Here is a 22516-nt window from a genome sequence, read left to right as displayed (position 1 = left end):
ACAGTCACCTAGTAAAATCTGCGCCTCAGATTCAACATATATCTTTTTCCACATCATGCATGACTACGGGTGATGAACAAACTGGAAGAGGCATTACCGGACATGGACTTGGTTATAAAGCAGATAGTCATGGAGAATTTGATGGTGCAGAAGAGTTGAGGGAAAGGTGTGACTATTGAATGCATAGTCACGATGAACTAAGAACTCGCATGGTTAACATGTACCAAGATCTTCAAGGGTAACCAACATGCATGAATGATGAATTGAGTATATTTTGCTGCAAATAGTGGTTTGTTGGCCAAGTGCAACAAATATCTCATCCTAGTAACTTTATCAGCTCATCTTTTTCTGTCAAGAGTGGAATATGACCTTAAAGAGCTAGGAAACTATCCAAATAATCTACTGTTGAAAAGAACTGGAGAACAAAATACTCTTGTTATGGTGGCTTGTATGTGGTTGTTATTTCATTAACAAATGAGGTATAAATGATAAGATCATCTCTATAATGAGTATTTCATGAAGGAACTCTTTTGTTGAATAAGGTATTACACAAGAACTGAGATCCATAAATTAAGCAACAGCATTAATTGTAGTGAAGAAATTTGTCATTGACCTTCTAAAAGATACATGAGAGTTTAGAGATAAACGGATTGAATCACATGGACTCAAAAGTGCAAAGTTTACAGGAGGCTATATTTTTTTGATAAATCAAGAATTTACTTAATAGATCAAGATTTTTTGCGTGGTGATGTAGAAGCATATAGGAGATATGAAGGCAAAGTTATATATTTGTGCTATAAGTATGGAGAATCAGTCTATATTATCTCTGAGAGCTAGAGGTAGTTTGTAGTGTTCATATTCTGTGGAATCTTGGCTGCTTTTAGAAGGAGAATTAAAATCCAGAATAATTGGGTTAAATGGAGTAAGTAAGAGGGAATAAAGGGAGGTTAAATTATTCCGCCATTTTGTTGGTGCAAGTTAGTGGGGTAAATGGGTTAAGAGGAAAAAAAGTACAGCATTTATGGTGTAACAATGTTCTTGGAAGTACTTGTTCTTCCCTTTTCAAAAATAGTTTTTTTATTTTTTCATGTGCTCAAATGACTATTTAGCTGAAAATAAGTGGAATAAGTGGGTCAAGAGACTTTTGTTCCTTCTTATTCCGCCTCCTAACAGAGCCTAAGAAAGCAAGGATTGAAACCTCTAGAATCAGTACCACACCGAGCACTTATTGATATGGTACAAGGCTACAAGCCCTACCATGTACCACACAAACACAGCATATCAACCAGCACAGCTTGAGCTAGCTGGTACACCCTTGGTATGGCCTATTTTGGCTTCCATTGCCTTCCTTTTTGTCTTTCAAAGTATTAATCATGGTACATCATAACATACCGAGCTGGGCAGTATGGAACATACCGTATTGTACCGATTTGGTACTAATACAAGGTAGGAGGGCATATCAACACCAAGTTTGTCGAACCAGTCTCGTATCGTACCATAATGATATAGTGATAGGGTGGCATCGATACAGAGCCGGTACCGAGATAGTATACCTTGGTGTTAATGCTCAGTTTATGCTAAAAAAACATATTTAGCATTGTACCTCACCCAAAAAGATTAGTCATAAGGTATTATTTGGTTTTTTTGGCCTTATATAAGTACCCAAAATCTTTTCGGTGCACAACTAATGTGGACCATACACATATCTGCATAAGTCCTCAAACACTCCCCTAGTTTAAGCCTTGGCATCCACACCAGGCTGAGGGCCCAAATTCAATCAAATACAATCACATACACCACGATAGGTTCATGGTCAGGCCCAAATGGGCCTGTGCTGCAGGTTTGAACTTTGCCATCGACACGGTATTCAATTTCTTTCCGTAACGACCCAAAATCTCACCTAAGAAGGCAAGCTAGAAGGTATTATTTAGGTTCATTGCCCTATATGCATCCAATATCCACCTAGTGCATAACTAATGGGATTAAATGCATGCATGCACAAGCTCTCACATACTCCCTCTATTTAAGCCCTATTATCCTCGCCATACTAAGAGTCCAAATCCATCAAACACCATGATTGGCCTATGTTCAGCCCTACATGGGTCCGTGCTGCAATATCCCCTAGTCAATATGAGTAATAGGCCAGGTTATGGGCTATATCTGCTTTGATACCATTTGTAACAACTTAAGATCCCACCCAAAAAGGCTAGTCAGAAGGCATTATTTGAATTTCTTAACCTTGTATAAATATGCAAGATCTCCCCAATGTATAACTGATGTATGGACTAAACAAATGTCAGCACAAGTCCTTGGAAACAAATTGATTTGAATTATCAACTCCTATTCGATCTACATTGAAGCTTTTCGCTGCTATTTGACATTTTTTTATTTAAATTACCATTAAACTTTTACTAAACATTGAAAAATCAATGTTAGTATCATGGTCTGCCGACCAGGCCGAATTGCCTAGTTCGGACAGTACCGAGCCGACCCAGTGCAAAACCGAATCGGTTTGCCATTAATTTTCGGTTCCAAATCCGAACTGGAAGGAACCGACTGGAACCAGTCCCGAATTGGCCGAAATCGCTCCCGAACCGACAGAAATCGGCCGGTAAGAGTCCGTACCGGCCGAAACCGGTGTGGTCCGGCCAGAACCGTCTGAAACAGGCCGGTTCCGTTCAAATTCGATGCGAACTGGTGCGAATTTGGGCCAGGATAAGGCTCGATTTGGGCCCTCGTACTACGAGTCAGGCTCTGGTTCTACAAGCAGCAGGGCATATCCAGAGTTCGGGAAGACCTCCTCAGTCAGGGAGGCCATCAGCAGAGGCGGAGGCCGGATTGCATCTATGCTAGAAGCTTTTGGTAGCAAAAAGAAGTTATCCAAAAAGATTCCACCAGGAGCAACAATCCATAATTTAGATCCATATGCCTTCTCTAGCAGAGATTTGAAGCAGCAAAGGGTTGACTCAATGTTGAAGAAGGATATATGACGAGCTATTGGATTCTAGTTCTACTTCAGCCACATCCCAGCGAATGTGGCAGACAATACGTATTATAGGTCTGCTATTTTTGCCATATAGGCTGCCGGTCTTGATGTAGATTCTCCAAGTCGGAAGGATATCTATGGTGAACTTCTTGATAGTAATGAAGAGCTAGAAAAATGGACTGCCTCCTACAAGAGCAAGTGGCCCACATATGGACTGACTGTGATGAATGATGGTTGGACCGATCCTACCAGGCAGAACATCAACTTTCTGACACATTATGATACGCAGACTTTCTTCTACAAATCGGTTGATGTTTCTGATCAGGTGCACGACGTTGCGTACATCCTGAAACTGATGGAGGTGATTGATTAAGTAGGAGAAGAGAATGTCGTACAGGTCATCACTGATAATAGACCACAAAATAAGGTCGTCGGGGAGATCTTCATAGAGCGGAAGTCACATATTTTTTAGACCCCATGTGCTGCACATTGTATCGACCTAATGTTGATGGACATTGTGAAGATTCGTAGGGTGCAGCAGACTGTGGAGACAGTCCAAGCTCCAAACCATCATTAGACATATTTATAACCATACGTGGGTCCTTTCACTGATAAGGAAGTATGCAGGGAAGAGATTTTGACATCAAGAGTCACGATTTGCTACCAACTATATTGCACTTGATAGCCTTCTTGAGAAAAAAGCAGCCCTACGTCAGATGTTTGTTAGTCCCGAGTGGCAGAAAAGTAGATATGTGAAGGCTGACACTGAAGGAAGCAGTGTCGAGGACTTGGTGACCAGGCAGACATTCTGGCAGCGGGCCACTGCGATAGTGAAGGCTATTAGACCATTGTATCAAGTACTTTAGGCCATGGACGATGAGAGGTACCCCTAGATGGGCTTCCTGTATCATATAATGAAGAGGGCAAAGACTCAAATCATGGAGGCAGATCCAACGCATACCCACGAGTACGACATCATTGAACGACGATGAAACTACCAGATGGGTAGAGACTTGCAACTAGAAGCTACGCAAGAACATTAAAAATAAAACTGCTTTTGTACTTGTACAATTTTACTAAGTCAATAACGAACTCTATGTGCAACATACTACCTTAACACTCATTCCAATACAATGTACTTGGAATCGATATGGATGACGAACTTCCAGCCACTCTATGTAATGTATTTTAAAAGATGGAGCCAGATTTAGAAGTCGTGGCTCTATGTCTAAAAGAGATAAATTAACTTAAGTGACGTATAAATTAACCGGTATCTTCAATTATTAACATAGTATAATACGATTCTTTTTTATAGACCAAAATATTTAGAGAGGGCACCGACAACTTTGGAATCTCGGCAGCTATCATAAGTAAGAAAAGTATGAATCCAGATATACTACACATTAGGAGGACATTTATCTGGCGTTAGATGGTTACTAATATGGTACTATCTTACATGTAATTTTCTTCAATATTTTTGCAGCTGAATGATAGATTCATTTTGGGTTGTCTGTGAAAAATCTTAAGCAGCTAGCTATCTGAATCCTCTTCCAGACGGTCTCCTCGAGTGGCTGTGAGCGCAACTGGTCCACCTTCGCCCTTATCTACAGCAAGCAGAGGAACCGTTTGACACAGAAGCACCTTAACGACCTTGTATATGTTTACTACAATATGAGATTGAGGCTAAAGTGCATTCAGGAGAAAGTGGAACTTAAGTACATAGATCCGATCCATAGTGCTTTCGTTGATGATGAGAATGATCCTATGATCGGATGGTTTATGGGCCAGCAGCAAGAGTCAGAGCTTGATGAGCGAGGATCACCTCCACGACCGGCCAGGTTCATAGCCAGTGAGGCTGGGGTCGATGCAAAGCAATGGGCTGCAATATTCCACACATCTTTCTAGCTAATCAACCACAACCATAGGAGAGTCGGTCCCTACATGACTCCTTATCTGAGACATCCTTTCAGAGATATAATCAAGAGATGCTTAGACGAGGCCACTACGCTATTTGATCGACTCGATCAAGAGGACAACATACATCCTCCCAACATAACCAGATAGAGAAGAGCACGAAGGGTAAGAAGGTAGCTGCCCAGCATACCAAAAAAAATAAAAAGCACCTGCAGACCTAATGGAGAGTGTCGAGGAGTCAGTTTACTCAGATTCAGAGATCGAGAGTAGCAGTTCTAGTGGTCATGGATCTGCTGGCTAGAAATAGAGTGGAGGACAGGAGACCACCGTTTATGAGACAGCCGCAAAATGGTTTTCGATTCACCGGTTAGTCTCAATTTACGTATGCTACACAGGATAGGAACCACGATGCACGATCTTGTAAAGTCTGCGAGGATGCGATTGTGTATAGGAGACAGACTCCTCGAGGTCTTGTAGGACACGATACAGCTGCAGATGACCTCGCACGTAGAGTAGGATCCATAGACGTATCAGGTTCTAAGTCGTATAATAGATCCTATTATCTGCAGCCACAGACAGCTTATGACTCATACAAATACGAATATGGATATAGTACGTCTGAGACATCTTCTAGTGGTGACTATCCTACACAGTCCGGAGCATCTTACAGGTCGGATTTTACTACCGACATATCCGGATGAGCTCCTTCCAGCCATATTATCAGCCAAAGGACACCTTTCAGAGCCAGAGCTTCATCGAAAGATCTGAGAGTGCTTATAACCTAACGTGCGTTCCTTATGGGATGAACGTACAAGACTACAAAGCCGCTTGGTTAATGGGATGGGCTAAGGTACCTCCTGAATATGCTAATGATCCAGATATCCACGAGAGGCATCACCACTCAATCCGATTTTAGATATAGGTATGTATGTTATACTTTAAATGTATATAATAGATTGTATTATTTTTTAATTTTTATATCACTACTTGATTTGAGAATATTTTATGTTGTTTATTGTAGCATGCAATATCTCACTAATCATTTTCTGATTTGTATCATTTTAAAACAATAAGATATATCATTTAGGTTAAACCGGAATATCATAGAAACATTAAAAAGCATCAAAAAAATATCAAAAAAATATAAAATTAGACCTAAAATTATTGAAAAAGTTTTAAAAAAATAATTATTAATTAAAAAATTTTGAAAACTCCAAAAAAAATTAGGTATCAATATGGAACCGACGCGCCCTACCCATACCAACATGGTATAGGTTTGAACCAGTATCGAACCGTACCGGACACCGACCGGTACGGTTCCTGGTACCAGTTCGGCGGACCTTAGTATTCTTAAAAAAAGATTATTATAGCTATTAAGCATGAAAATTAATAAGGTGACTAAGAAACAATATAATTATTGTAAATTAGCGAACTAATGAATAATCCTAAAGATTGTCGAGATGAAACAACACAAAACAGGCAATTTAAACAAACAAATAATATATTTGATACATTATCGAAGAATAATGAGCAAGTTTTTGAGAAAAACCCGATTTTGATCCTAGATCCATGTTCTAGTGCATGAATCTGGTGTTCATGCAACATGAAATCCACCTAAAACATGAACACATCTGTAAAATGTTAACAAGAATATCATTTTGAAAGATCAGAGAGCGAGGATGTCTCAGATGAGGTAAGCATTAGAACACGTATATGTTATAATAAAGATGGATTAGAATGTACTTATTTGGGTTAACATTTAATATTTCAGGTTAAATATTTTATATAGCCTATCTTGGCCACTGTACCATATACTGCAGGTTATAATCTTAATTATTTCTATTAGCCTATGATACATCATAGTAGTTCATACCCATGAGATAGCCAGCCACTAACTGAGGGCTTTATGGTCACACCATGAAGTGCATTGCCTGCCTATTAATTCATAATTGCGGTCCCTCAATTATTTTAAAAGACGTGATATTCTTCCTGATCTTGTCTTTTACTCTTTTCTACTCTTTCTTTCCTGCTTATTCTTCCTTCCTTTTTCAGCTTTCTTGTGTTCCTTCAAAGAGTTTGCGTCATTTGACATCTTGTGCAACCTAGAGCAGTCACAAGAGTACATTCGAAGCAAGGTTTCAAGTACCGCCAGAATGGGATGATATGAACAGAATTGTACCTTCACGGCATGTTTCTAGCATTGGTACATAGTGTCAGTACAAGACTGTCCATATTGTATCTTGGTACCTGGCATGGTCTGCCGTACCGGTCCGTACCGGCCGGTACGTACCGGTCCGGCCTGGGAACGGTACCGGATCAGCGTGAAATTCGGTACCGGTAATTTATTGTTGAAGGACCGGTACGGGACCGGTACGGGACCGGTACGGGATCGGTTTCGTACCGGTACGGGACGCCGCCGGTACGCCGACCGGTACCGGTACGGCGGACCTTGGTACCTGGTATCGTACCGTTCTGGCAGAAAACCAGTAGAAGTTCCACTACTAGTATTTGAGACCTTAGTTTAGTGATAATGTGTATAGAAAAAGAAAACATGCTTTTCTATTGACCACTAATAAACACTATGCAATGTTACATCATGTTGGTCAATATATTTACTGGAAACTTACATAAATCTAGACGAAACGAAAATCTATTTATCATCCATATTTATGACAAAGAAAAAACCCATTTGCATTTTGAAACAAAGAAGAGAATTGGATACCCATATTGCTTAGCGGCCAACTATACATGCTGAATCCTGCACAGGATTTTACAGGGTAAACCATGATGGATTTCAGTTGGACATTCCCTGCCAACTGCTGCCAACCAATGCCTGTAACATGAATATGATGACATATGTTAATCCATGTAAAAGAAATATTACCATGAAATTATTAATTGGTTAAGATGATGAAAGATAAACTAGAACCAGACATCACTATATGATTAATAAAATAGTTACCAACATTCCCTTGTTTCACCTATTTAGGTTGTTCCCTGATTCTACGTCATTTATGATTCTTTCCTTTTTAGGGCCATATCACCTCTATTGCAAGCGATTAGAGTATTATTTTAGGTCTCTCCTACCTTTCATTCTCCCTTTGTTTTTATTTTCAATTTAAATCTGAGTTCATCTTGCAAAATATGCCCCTGTTTTTTGCCCACAACATCTCTACATAATCCTTGCACAATGAGTACAAAGAATTAAAAAGTAAGAAAAAGATATGCAACAATTCAGTACTACATATGGTTAAGAACACCAATCTCCATTCTTTTCCGAACCAAAAAATACTCCTGATCAAGGTTTGCTATACCGGTACCGAACCCCGTACCGGTGCCGCACTAGCATAGGCATACCGAGTGTCGGTACGGTACGGTATGCGGTACGCCAGATGTACCGACACTAGTGCACCGGTACCGGTACAATACGTCTGATACTGACCGATACCAATCAGTACAGCATACCATGCTCCTGATAATATATTAGCCTCTTGATACTCATACCATGATTTGAATTTCTAAATCATGCCCTCATATTAGTCTGTGCAACATGTGTATGAGCCTATCATCTCAAGAATTTGAAAGATGAGAAGTTCCAAGTCCTTAGGAAGGTTGAGAAATAAATTTATTCTTTTCATAACATATGCCCAAGAATTATAAAGTATACATGCTGGAACAAGAAGGTTCACACAATAGAAATAATCTAGCCAACAAAAGAAGCTTTCCCCTTGTTTTGCTTATGTAAACTCAATTAGCAGAAGTGATTACAGTTATGCAATCTTGTTCTTGAAATCAATGACAAACTAGGTGATTTTTTTCCTCCCCCAAGTTAGATGTCTTCAGTAGCTACTTCTACATGATGAAAAGGCTGTTCGAGATGGTTTGTTGTTCTTGTTCATTTGATGCGCCATATTTATCACGCATTTCTCATGTTCTAACATTAAAGATATGATATAAAATGAGTCCCATGTTGGTTCCCAATAAGTGTAGAAAATAGATCTGAAAATAGCAACAATGTCCAATGGCTTTTCTTTATATGCTTTACTTTTTACTTTGATATGATCTTCAACAGTCCACATTTTTTATCAAATTCCCTCTTTGTTATTTTATAATTTTCATATTTATAATGCATCTACATTTTTTAACAATTTATAGGTCAATCACTTAGCACTTCATCATCATTATCATCACCCGCCCCTTTTTCATTAACGATGGGATCAGTTACAAAGCACAACCCTTAGTAGAATTTTGAAGACTGAGAAGATTCAAAAATGGCAGTCATGTTGATGTCAGTCCTCTAGACATTTTGGTGTAGAATTCCTGGATAAAGTATTCTTAGGCAAGCAAGGAACCTGCCGAAGAAAATGAGCCAGATTCTTTTCTCATTCTTAGAACAAAAGCTTACATATGGACTTAATCTAATGAAACGTTGCTGCTAGATTAATAGCTTAAATTTAATGCTGCATGGATTGCAAGTGTTGCAAGTAAGGGTGTGCAAGAAAACCGACCAAACCGCAAAACTGGCCCGAGTAGGTTATTTTGGTTTGGTTTGGATAGGGTTTTTCTACACTCAGCCTGGTTTCGGTTTAGAATTTTTTGGAACCGAAAAAATCCGTTCAGTTTTGGTTTAAGTTAAGAAAAAACCAACTTGAATCGAACCAACTCTCATATGTATTATCCAACTCAGAATAGGCAAGCCAACCCGACATAATAGTCACACCCAAACCAAGCTCTAGCTACCAAGCTTGACGATAGGGCTTGTGAGGATCTTTCTTTTAAAGGGAGAAAGTATCATATAAATAGTCGATGTGGGACTTAACGGAACCAGTGCCCTTCAACCATTTTAATCCCAACATTTTTGAGTCCTCCCAATATTTTAAGGCTCTAACCCTAGCTGTCACTCTTGCCTATTGTACCATCTTTATTTCCCTCTCCTCTCCTCGTGGTGGACAACTTCTCTTCGTCAAGCAGGAGAGAGAGATCGAGGGTCAATGCGATGGCGGCAGAAATCTCTCTCCTCATGGTGGATGGCTCTTGTCTCTACTATTTGGTCGAGATGGCATCGATTTCTAGAGTCTCCTTTGCCGTCGCCATCGTGGCTCTTGTCATTGTCATCATCTTCCTAGCCATCCAGGCCTAAGCCCTCCAACCTCGACACCGACCGGTGAAGAAAAACTCGTCTGATCAAACAATTCTAGTCTTATGCCTCAAGTAATATCGTTGTTTCGGGCTCGCCCTTGCTCTACCTATTTCATCGTTGTTTCACCCCTTGCTCTCCCTTGATCACATAGGTAAAATCTAGTCCAGGCCCAGGCTCTCCCTATTTCACCCTTGCTCATCTATTTTAGTTCGCCTCATTGAACCCTTGGTGTGATTGGATGTTGGACCAACCCCACCCTCCATCCATTGCGGGTCTAGCTAGCATGCGAGCCTAGGTGATCAAATGGCAAGATCTCCGGCCAACTTCCCATTTGTTTCACTTCTCATCACCCATGCACAACCTTGCTACATTGGCACCTCCAAGCCTTGCCACCATCACCACCGCCAAATCCCCTGCAACCGGCGAAGCCACTAGACCTCTCTTCTCCCTCATCTTTTTTTCCCTCTTCTTCTCTCTTACTCTTCTAACCCGATAAATCGAACTGAACCAAACCGAATTTTTTGGTTTGGTTTGAACCGGTTTTCGTATTAGGTCGGTTCAATTTTGGTTTCAGTTTTAAGAAACGGATTTAAGTCGGTTTAGTTTCAAAAATACCCCTAAACCAACCTGATCTGAACTGTCCACATCCCTAGTTATAAGAGCAAGAGCACACAAGGCAAGACATGCCCAAAATATTGATTGAGGCGTATGTCATGGACATCACGAGCAAAGCATTATTTTGCTACATGCCAACTTGGCTGTAGTTACAGCAGTAGAACTATTTATCCATCAATGAGGAAATCCTACACCAAAGCACCAAAGAACATTCCTTTTTCCTATCAAAAAAAAAAAAGAACACTATTTTTGACTCTATGTATATTATGTTCATAGCATCACAAAAATTATGATGGACCTTCAAAATCTTAGTTAGCAAGAAGTGGTGTAGGAATATATTCAGGTGTGGGAGCAGAAAATAATTTAGACAAAGAATTGAGTATGTATGTGCTTCAGCAAGTTTCCTAAGAGATTCTAAAGTGGAGTGCAGGTGTGACACCCTTAATAAAAATTTCATGCTACTACATCCGTCTTAGATTAATAATCATAATATGCAAATCTCAGAACAAACAAAGATCAAATGTTCATGAAGTTTCTTAAATATAAATACCATGGTCACCAAAAGAATAATTTTAAATAGTAAAAAATAATACTTTGACTTGAGATACAGATCTAAACTATCCAGACCGACTAAATTTGGTTCATATATGCTTTATGTTATCTAGCTCATGATCAACAAAATTGTCTTTCAATTTATATGTCCAGCCATGCATAAATCTTCTTATCAGAAAACATATGTATGACTAAATGATGAATAAGTAAGAAATAATATATCATTTTTTTTGTTTTAAGCAATTTAGATGTTTTTAGATCATGATCCATTGTGCAGAGTATGTTTAGATTGCTTTCTAAGCATTTCTAATTGGAAGGATATGACTAAATAATTATCTATGTACTTTAACACTCAAAAGTTTATGCCTATAGGTGGGTTCATATCTCTTATCTCTCAACCACTAAAAGATCTTGTAATCTCTCTTGTTTAAGCAATTTAGATGTATCCATAATGTACAGTCATACCGGCCGATATAAGGCATACCGTACCGTACCAAGTGAAAACTGGTACGAGACTCATGTTTGGATCGTTACAAAGCCCGTACCACCCTATATTGCCTAGTATTGAGGCCGAGATGTACTAACATATAGTGCGGTGTACTACGGTGTATTGAGTTAAAAAGTGAGAAAAATGATTCAATGGTTGTTTTGATACAAGGTGCATAGTCAAAGTTTGCTGTGCCGATTGATATCATACCGTATCGGACGTACTGTACAGTACCAGTATTGAATCGGTATACTATACTATACATACCGACACTTGGTATGCCAAACCTTAATGTACTGTACCATATATTGACACTATAATAGGATGATACTAGTACAGGGTCCGGTACCAAAACAGTGAACCTTGGTGCATATTCATACCATATTAACCGGTATTGTACTGAATCAGTTATGTACCGGTATGGTACTTGTATCGAGATTGAAGACCTTGGTATATACTAAATTTAGATGGCTTTCTAAGCATTTTTCATTGGAAGGATACAACTATTATCTACGAACTTTACCACTCAAAAGTTTTTGCCTATAGTGGGTTATCTCTCTTATCCCTCAACCACAACAAAGATCTTGCAATCTTCTCATATCAAACACCGACGAATCAATTCCCCATGCACCTCTAAACATCTTTCATCATCCTCTCTCAAGTCTTAAATCTCCTCATTCTTGCGAAATCCCGCACACCACACATCTATTCCTCCTCTCCCTCCCCCGCAGCCCCACATAGGTTCCAGTATCTTGACCATAATTCCACCTGTCACCCCATCTAGAACTCCAACCATGCACTCTAACCCATCCAACTTGTCAATTGGAAACAAACTACTGGTTTCATCCTCACGACAGCATCCCTCCTCTTTAACTCCAATCTTGCCCTTCCCTTGTCTGATTGATGGCTATTGGAATCCAAACTTCTAGCACCAAATTTCAAGGCCAACAACTCACCGGCCATAAAATAGACTTCATGCTCTTCGAGGCAATGCACATTTCTCCTGTGATGTCCCATATTCGATTTAAGATTTAACCATAAACAACTATCACACATCTAAAAATCGGCATTAAGAGGGTCAACCTCTGCTAGAAAATGGACTAAGCCACTATGGCCACCGGCACCTCTTATAATTACCACTTCCCATAATTTGAGAGGACATGAAAGAGAGGGGCAGCCAACACGCCATCCATTAGTACTGCCCGAGAGTAAGAGAGCAGCTCTGTTCCCCATAAATGCAGAACTCGACTAGTTATGCTTGCAAGTCACGACTATTTCGTGAGAGATTTTTTAAGGGCTTCTAGAAGAGGCTTGGGTTCCTATTAGAGATATTTTTTAAGCTAACACGGCTACTAGCACCTCTGATAATTACCACTTCCCATAGTTTGAGAGGACATGGATGAGAGGGGCTGACAACACGCCATCATTGGTACTGCCTTGGAGTAAGAGAGCAGCTCTATTCCCCATAAATGCATAACTCACCTAGTTGTACTTGCAGGTCACACGGTTCAAGATACTATTTCGTGAGAGATTTTTTTAAAGGCTTTTAGAAGAGGCTTGGGTTCCTGCTAGAGAAATTTTAAAGATAGCAAAGAAATAGCCCCAATAATGAATAACATTATTAGCAACAAGCTCAAAAGACAATCTCAAGATATACCATAAATCATTTAACCTTATGAAAGCAGATGATAAATGGGATTTGTTGGTCTATCCTAGATTTACACCAATGATACAAGTCCTTAGCTTTTTGTGCTAGTTATGGATAAGCTTACTAAGTATATTCCGGACCAGGGTCTGCCGAACCGACCGGAACCGGTCGGTTCTGGCTGTACCGAACTGGTGCCGACAGCTTTTGGTATGGTTCGATTGTGAAAACCGATACCGAACCGAAACCGGTGCGACCGGCACCGGTAGAAGCGGGGAAGAAGAGGAGGAAGAAGAGGAAGAAAGAAGAGAAGAAGAAAAGGAAGAAGAGGAAGAAGAAAAGAAAGAGTAACAGAAGAAGAAGAGAAGGCAAGTACCGGGAGAAGGAGGACCTCTCTTCCTTGCTCGCGGGCGGGACCTTTCTTCCTTCCTTGCTCGCGGGAGAATGGGGGGAACCGGGAAAGAGAGGAGAAGAGTGGAGGAGAGGGGAAGGAGGGTTCGAGAAGAAGAAGAGAAAAAAAATAAAGAAAAAAAAACCCGGGCGAGTGGGGAACCGTGAGCCCGCTCGCGCCCGCTCGCGTTCCACGCGCAAGGAACCGCGCCCTCACGCGATTCCCCGCGCTGGCCGCAATTCTCCGCGCGGGCTCGTCACGCGGGGCAGCAACCCCACGTGGGCTGCCCCGCGTGGGCTTTAATTACCGCAAAGAGTGGCATTTAATGCCACTCTATGGTAACGCGGACGCGCGTCTGTGCGTCGGCATTTTTTTTTTGTTTTTCCTTATCTCAACCGGTTCGGTACCGATACCGTACCGAAATCGGTCTTCATCGGTACCATCAGTACCGCAGACCCTGTTCCGGACGATATTCTTTGGTACATGCTATTTGCAGATGATATAGGTTGCGGATAAAACTAAGTTTGGAGTTATGAAGGATATACTAGAATCTAACGGTTTCAGGTTAAGTAGGACCAAAATGGAATACATGAATATAGTTTTAATAAAATTAGAAATAGAGATAAAAGTGGAGAAAAAATTGAGGATCATGAAATTCCTAAGAGTGATCATTTTGGTATTTATGATCGACTATTTATAAGTAAGAGGAGATTGAAGATAATGCTATTTATAGGATTAAAGCAGATGGATAAAATTGAGAAGTGCGGCTGGTATATTATGTGATCGTAGAATACCTACCAAGTTAAAAAAAAAAAATAAAGGACAACCAGACAACCAACTATGCTTTATGGTACAGAATATTGGGTAGTTAGAAATTAGGTGCACAAGATGAGTGTAGCTGATATAAGAATGTTGAAATAGATGTGTAGTAATACAAGAAAAGACAGAATAAGAAATGAAATCACTTGTAAAAAGGTAGATGTAATACCAATTAAGGACAAATTGAGACAAAGATAACTTTGATGGTTTGGACATATACCATGTATGCCAAGGGATGCACTAATATGCAGGATTAATTTGATATATATAGAAGAAAAGAGAGATAAAGGTAGATCGAAAATCACATGGGACAAAGTAGTAAGGAAAGATTTGATATTGCTACATCATTCAAACAGCGTGGCCCTAAATAGAGCAAATTAAAGAAAAGGATTCGTGTAGCCAACCGCAATTAGTTTAGGATTAAAGCTTTGTTAAGTTATATCCTCAGCTTTTAGTATAATGTAATAACCATGCCAAAAATATAAACACTATGTAATGGAGAATACTTGCTTTGATATGTAACTATTACTATTTTTTATGAGGAAGAAGGAAGAAACACAGAATTCTTGGATTCTCCAAATCCTTTTCAGAGAACTTGTGTACAATAAACATACATCTTACATATGTTAATGGAAGAAAACAACGAAGGGCATAGGCCCCTTCCCTCCCATTCTATCTCTAATATATCATTTACAAGACATGACTACTCTCATATTTTGTGATCTATTGACTTGATAGCAATTACAATTTTACAATAATACTTTTCTAAACAGTAACAGATGTATCAATTCGCGAGAGGCAGTATAAGGGAGAAACTGACTTACCCCGACAATTACCACAACAAAAACAAGTATTTTCATACACTAAAGAAATGTAGACGGAGAAATTTACCATGTCAAAGAAAACAAGTCAGCCCATACTATGAAGATAATTTACCTGATAAAGGAACTGCCTCAGTGCTTAGTTGACATTTACCATTGGATGACTTATGCTTTGCTACAAAAGATATTTCTAAAAAACTCAAAAATTTCTGCAAAAAAATACAAATAAGGTGTTATGAAAATAATTACCATGAAAAGAAAGAAGAATTGTGGATGATAGTTTCTTCAAACTACAACCATGACATATGCTCTATATCTAGAGATATCAGCGAAGAGATTAAGGCAACATAAATTGAACATTGAAGACTCTTATTTTTTTAATAAATTTGAGCCATGCCTGTATCTAAACATCTTAAAATCTTGCTATTCGTGATCAAAAAGAGGGAACCATTTACATTGATTAACTTTGAAGTTTGAACAAAGTGGTACATGATTGGCATATATCATGTTTGACAAGAAGATTTGCTTCTTCTTTGTTTATAATTACCTTCATATAGGAAAGGGAAAGAATATTTGAGCTAGCAACACGCAAGTTACGCTATATCAAATGCCATGGTGGTCAGTATGTTATATGTTGTCCATGATGTAACGGAATATGATGATGAGTAACCATAAATAGGGTCATCATATTCAAGGAGTCTCTATCATTTTTTTAGTATTTCTAATATCATCTAAGAAGAATATAAGAACTGCACCCCTTTTTCATGTTCATGTTTTCCGTTAGAATTGGAAATGTAGTTCTCTACATCCCATATACAGAAATTGGATTTATGGATGAAAATATAATTTGTCAAAATTTACAAATTGCTTGCAATGCCTTTAACCTGAATCACCCTTTGGCGTGTTGATGTTTAATTCCTTACAATGAACTTCAGTCATTAGATGCGCTGCCCCTTAAAGATGGAAAACAATTGGCAAGAAATAACAGTGACCTTCAATTCAGAAAATTGTTTTCCTTCTTTTACTCAGAAATCAAAAGGAGACAAAATTCCAGAAATTATCTAGAAATTCTCTTGAGATTCAAATCAACTGGAACAAGGATGTGTTAAAATGATAATAATAGAGCAATTTACTCCATAAAAAAGTTTGTCATAGGTTACTGTAAAAAGCAAGTTACAGATAAGAATACCCAGGAATGAATATACAAATCTCCCTTAGACAAAAGATTTAAGATACAAAAATCTGGTGAATGGACTTGCAGGTTTAAGGAAACTGAACGTATGTGATGATGTCAAACTTAAGTATTGACAGTCATGCAGGTGGTTGTGTAAGACATTGTTAAAACCAGCATCACTCTACAGTGTGAGGTGCTAAGAAACAATATTCATGAGATGCTGTAAAATAGAGAATTTTGAAGTGAGTTCCTAAACTAAGGAGCAACATGGATAAAATGAAGACAAACTGATTAAACTGGTAATGCTAGGGACAGGATGCAGTGGACTGGTGCAACAATTCCCTAGGAAGTAAATAGGTTAAAACAAAAGTTAGAAGATGTCGAAAAGAAGCTTAAATTGTCATGGGAGAAAGCTAGATGACATAAAGAATTGACCTGAAAAAGCTTATTCTGAAACCACCTCATATCTGAGTGTATATAAGAATAGGATTCATAATGCGGGTCCTAGATGGACAAGGAAGGATGAGTTCTCTGGTTAAAATATAATGGTAAAAACATAAAGGCATTCTACGCTGCTAAACAACTAGTCTTATAACAGCATGCGTTTTCTACAGCATTAAAAAAGTACAGATTTTATGCACCAAGAGATCATTAGAATCTCGCACAGCAGAACTTCCAAAAATGTCTAACAAGTATGCTTATATGCAATATGAATATTTAATTGCAAATTTACCAAGTATAAAAAAATGAAAAGAAACTGAAAAAAAAAAGAGCTTGCAAGAAACTGAAAATATAAGTAATAGGAGGAAAAAAAATTACCTCTGCATCTTCAAATGTGGACATATAACCAAAGGATATCCTAACGGCACCTGTTGGTTTTCCATGTAATACATCCTTATCATCCCAGCAAACATGGCCTGCCTGTTGTAGAAAATAGAATGTGAATAAAAGATAAATGTATATTAAGGTAATTAAAATAATCATTTAACAAGGTATGAGGCACAGTTTCTTTCATTGTATGCTGCTCTCAATAAAGTAGCATCCAAAACAAAAAGAAAAAAACAATAAAAATCATCGAAAAGCTAAGATCAGAGTACCTCATAGTTGGAAAGAAGATCAGAGTGAGACAAACCAAGATATTTGGCACATGCACCAGGATTGCAGAAGCAACCTGTCTACAGTAAAATCATAAAGCAAGAATTACACCAAAATATCATCATTCAATTGCAATTTTTATTCTCAAAAAAAGCCATCATACAAAAAACATTTGTTAGATCTAGAATATATATTACACAAACATCAACTCGCTGCATATTATTAGTTACCATCCATAATTTCACAAATCTACATAAGTCACAAAACTGACCCTTTTCATTCCATAAACTACATATGCATTTCAACATATTTATCTTTATTTGTCTTGATCTTCATTCCTCCATGAATCAACCACAGCTGAGACACCATGAGATGAAATAAAATACCAAAATGTCGTGTCCTAAGACCAGGATAATGTACTGCTAAACCAAAATTCTAAACCTCGATAAGATTCTCAATAATAGTATTGACCTTGTTACATGACTACACCTACAAAACAATCATAATACCAATTCGTACCTCTCAAGCTTATTAACTAGAAGCTGTTCAACCCATAGCTTTCCCTTTTCAAGCCAGAGCAATTTAAAGGTCTAGCAGTCTGGCTCAACTTTTTAATAGGACTGGCTTGGACCTTTCATGCATGTTTAGATGCCCAGCTCTTGCATATATGTAATATACCTCAAAAGTGGAAAGTTTTGAGAAGTGGAAAGGAAATAAAAGAAGAGGAAATAGGAAAAAATGCCGTGGCCATATTTTGGGTTACCTGAAATCACCTTATAAAATGGTCCCGGTGACTGTAAATATTTGAATTTCTACAAAAAAAGGTGTACCCCTGCTTTCTCGCCCACTACCCTCTCTAATGGCTTCCCCTCCTCCACACTTTCCTCTCATTTGGTGATACCACATAACAAGGGAAACAGAGCATTTACAGTCTCTTGCACAACCTAAGCAAATCCACCTTAAAAGTTAACTAGAGATTTGAGATCAAGTACCAAAGTCAACCACCAAATGCATCAAGTAACCATGATTAAGAAGGGGAAACCACAAACCTAACACTAAGACAGGTGCATCTGCTGGGAGAAAGAAAACAAAATGAACAATAGAAAAGACGAGCACTATCCATTTCCTTACCCGCAACTGGATTCCTGATAAACAAGCCAACTTTTCCACCTCATGATATCCATACCAGGAGCCATCTGCTCTTCTCAAATTGAATGTGATAGTGGCACCCAAGTCCAAAGACAATACCTTGAACACAGACAAGTAAAAATAAGCAATGCCGAGAATGTCAAGATAACCACAATAAATGATATAGAGAAGATTGACATTCTTTCTACATGACAGTTGCAGTAAACGAAAAGAAACATGACCAATTAATTAAAAATCTTGAAGGCAAACTTTAACACCCCAAAACTTAATTCTAAGAAATTTACTAGTAACTCAGGAAGCATATAGTTTTCCCTGTATGGGTAAATTAATTTTAGAGCCCAACAACAGCTCCACACAACGGACAGATAAGTCACAGAAACCAGAAAAGAGGAATCATCTATTGCAGGGGTAGTTTGTTTGTTATAATTTAGTAGACAAAGAATATACTTCATAAATATGGAACAACCAATATACTACAGCAGAAAAGATTTTTTTTTAAGGAGGAAAAGGTATACCAATTTGTCCAGAAGGTAAAGTATTTTGCTGAATATTGCCCCTGTGCCACATGACCTTTTATAGCATAAATGTAAGATAGACTTATTTCAGCACCAAATCGAGATAAGTAATAATTATAATTCCAACCAGTTCATCGATAGATTGGTGTAAGCAATACATATTTTGAAGTTTCAGGCTTCCATCCAAAAACCTATTCTATAATCTCAATTGTGTCAGATGTGCAGATGAAATTAAGTATAAGAAACCTTGTCCCATAAAAGCTGGTTCGAAAATGATTTTCAAGTAACTTGTTTGTGTTACCATCTTAAGATAGACAGTGGTACACCTTGCAGTGAATTGACTCAACATGTTCATGTGCAAAAAACCATAATTAATTGAACCAAGCAGTGCTTTACTTGAGCTCTGATATATCTTACACAGTGATTCACGAATGCCCTAATATCTGCATATACGTGAACTTCGAATAAATTCCCTCATTGAATTTTAGTTTGATATTTCCGAGAGATATATGTATTAAATATTCTGTGGTTTTTGTAGAATTTCTTGACAGCATTTATTCAATGCATGTGGGAAAATGGGTATCATATAGTTCTAGACCATAATACATCACATTTTTTCAACTCATAGGTAATGCCATTTTGATTTTATCTTTTTTAATCGTAAAAATTCTATTTAGCACTTCTCAAAACTTAAGAGGGCTTTCATTCTTCTCGTAAATGCAGAATATGGTACCATCAAGATTTTACACCATAACAATTTGTATTGCCGCACAAGGTACGCTGTACCGGTCGCCTACCAGACCAATACGGTTCCGGTTCGTACAGGTTTAAACCGGTACCAAACCGGCACCTTATCCGCGCGCGCACGGCCACGCGCACCCCACGTTAAATGCCATAGAGTGGCATTAAATATCCCGCGCGGGGCAGGCGCATTGCCCCACGCGCCTGTGCGGCCGCAGTTCTCAACTGGCGGGTGCGGTTCCCAGTGCAGGAAAACGCGCGCGGGCGTGGTTTCCAGGGCGGGCGTTTTTCCCTGCGCGCGGGCCGGTACGAACTAGTCCGGTTCGCACCGGTCCGATTTGTACCAGTGCGAACCGGTCCGGTTCGGTTCGCATCGGTACATAGCAAAAATTGGCCGGAATCGTTTTCCACAGCTGAATCGTACCGGTTGGCACCGGTACCAATACGATACATGCTGACCCAGCCGGTTCAGGCCGGTTCAACAAACCATGTTGCCGCACTACCATTTCTATAAAATTCTCTGATTTTTTTACAGCTTTAAATCTAATGCCATTACACAACATAATACATACAATTTATAATTAAAAAAAATTAATTTGTATAAATGACAAAAACTCAAATGCTATGAAAAAGAAATATATTCATGCCATAATTTTGATGGTGCTTCTATACTCCATGCATTCTTATATGGTAAAAAGGCAATGAAATATGAAAAGAAGCAAAGAAGATTGTAAAACACTCCTTTCACAAGGGGCTTATGTGATAACTAGCACGAAAAAGGGGACATCTCCTATTTCATGTGAAGCATGTGAACACGCCCTGCCATGTAAACACTGATAGCGATGTCCACCAAACCCTATAGCACCCGCTAAATTTTGTGGCTCTCGCCGCCTGTCCTCGGGCTCATCAACTAGCCATCGACTAACCAGAGGAGAGAGAGGCCACCACCTCCCCCTCTATTTAACCCTCACTCAAGCCCTCACCACTAAGCGCTAACCCCTTTCTTCTCCCTCAATCTCTCCTCCCCTAACTCCTCTCTCTCCCCCTCTATTCCCTTTCATCGAGACCAGTCGATCATTGTCTGCCATTCATCGGGCCATAGAGAATCCCCGATTCTCAAAAGTCCCATATTCTTCCTCTACGGCTGAAATCTCCACCATCCATATCATCACCAACGTCCACAACTGCCTCACTAATAAGCCAACCTCCCCTTCCTCTCTTTCCTGTTTTCTCTTCCCCTCTTCCTCTTGCTTGAGTGTTCAGTGGATGGCACAGGGCCATCCCCTGTTTCACCCTCTCTTGGCCTTCTTTCCCTTCCCGATGGTCGATGGTCGTGCGTAGGCAACGGCCAATGGCCCCGACCACATGCCGCTCATCTTCTCCTCTCTCATCTTCTCTCTATCCCTCCCCTTTCTCTTGTCCCCTGCAGATAGGCCAAGGCCCCTGCCTCACCCTCTTGCCTCGTCATCTTCTCTCTCTCTTTTTCTCTCTCTTTGCCACTTCTCTCTCTACACCTTGAGTCGAACCAAACCTAACACTCACTCACCCTAGTATTGACCTCAACAGAGAGTCATTTCCCACTTTACTGTCTACCCTAATTTTTCTAATCTAGGTTGATTTAATTGTGTAGGTGGATAGCAGTTGGATCCAGAGAAGACTAGCATAGAATCTCTCCCCAACTCACTAAGGTAATTTCTAGTCCATTAATTTCTTAATTTAATTATTGTTATTAGGCTGCAAGAAATCTAGGCTAGGGATAGGTTGGAGAGCTAGATTTTGAAATTTAGAAAATTTGAAAATTAGACTATATTTATTTAAACCAACAAGGAAATTCGTTTCTAGATTTTATTACACCATATATTGGCATTAAGATTACCAGATGTATTAGGTGTTCTACGAGCCAAGTTGACGTGTTGGGTTGGATTTGGCCATTGATAGAGGTAAGGATCCCTAAACATGATTGTCTGCATGACGAAGGATATTTTGTACATACATGTATCATATGCTAATGATTAAAATAAATAATTATAAAAATTCTCATGCACAATCCATCGGTATAATTGTGGATATTTCATATTTACATATATTATAGTATATTATGGTCTTAAATTATGCTTAATTACCATAAATATAACATGAATAAATAACTTATAAAAATGCAATAATTAAAAAATTGGTATTTGGATTTGTCACAATATTGAGTATGGCCTTGCCACGAGCAAGAACATGGTACATGAACTAAGTATGACCTCGCCATGGGCAAGGATATTGTACTATAGTTTGCGAGTCACGGACTTGAGCATGAGAATAGCCTCACCATGGGTAGGAATGTGATACTATGATTTGCCAGTCACGGGCTAGAGCGTGATCATGATTAGTCCAAATACTAGAAAAGTCAGATCCAACACATACTAACCAAATAATAATAATGACGATGACGACGATGATGACAATAGTAGTAGTTTAACTAAA

General features: G+C 39.0%; 1 protein-coding gene across 5 annotated transcripts in view; it reads right to left on the bottom strand.

The window, feature by feature from the left end:
- LOC103722368 (molybdenum cofactor sulfurase) overlaps positions 1–22516 on the bottom strand; it is a 53170-nt gene that overhangs the window by 12703 nt on the left and 17951 nt on the right. For all 5 annotated transcript variants that reach the window (XM_008812902.4, XM_008812904.4, XM_026810504.2 and 2 more), the window contains 5 exons: positions 18771–18887; positions 17642–17719; positions 17364–17465; positions 15486–15579; positions 7623–7733 (listed from right to left, as the gene is read on the bottom strand). In XM_008812902.4, coding sequence (XP_008811124.2) covers positions 7623–7733; positions 15486–15579; positions 17364–17465; positions 17642–17719; positions 18771–18887 — 502 coding nt within the window. The remainder of the gene's footprint in view (positions 1–7622; positions 7734–15485; positions 15580–17363; positions 17466–17641; positions 17720–18770; positions 18888–22516) is intronic.

The sequence above is a fragment of the Phoenix dactylifera genome, chromosome 9, assembly GCF_009389715.1.
Source record: "Phoenix dactylifera cultivar Barhee BC4 chromosome 9, palm_55x_up_171113_PBpolish2nd_filt_p, whole genome shotgun sequence".
Taxonomy (NCBI): Eukaryota; Viridiplantae; Streptophyta; class Magnoliopsida; order Arecales; family Arecaceae; genus Phoenix; species Phoenix dactylifera.
This window is presented reverse-complemented; position numbering and strand designations above follow the sequence as displayed.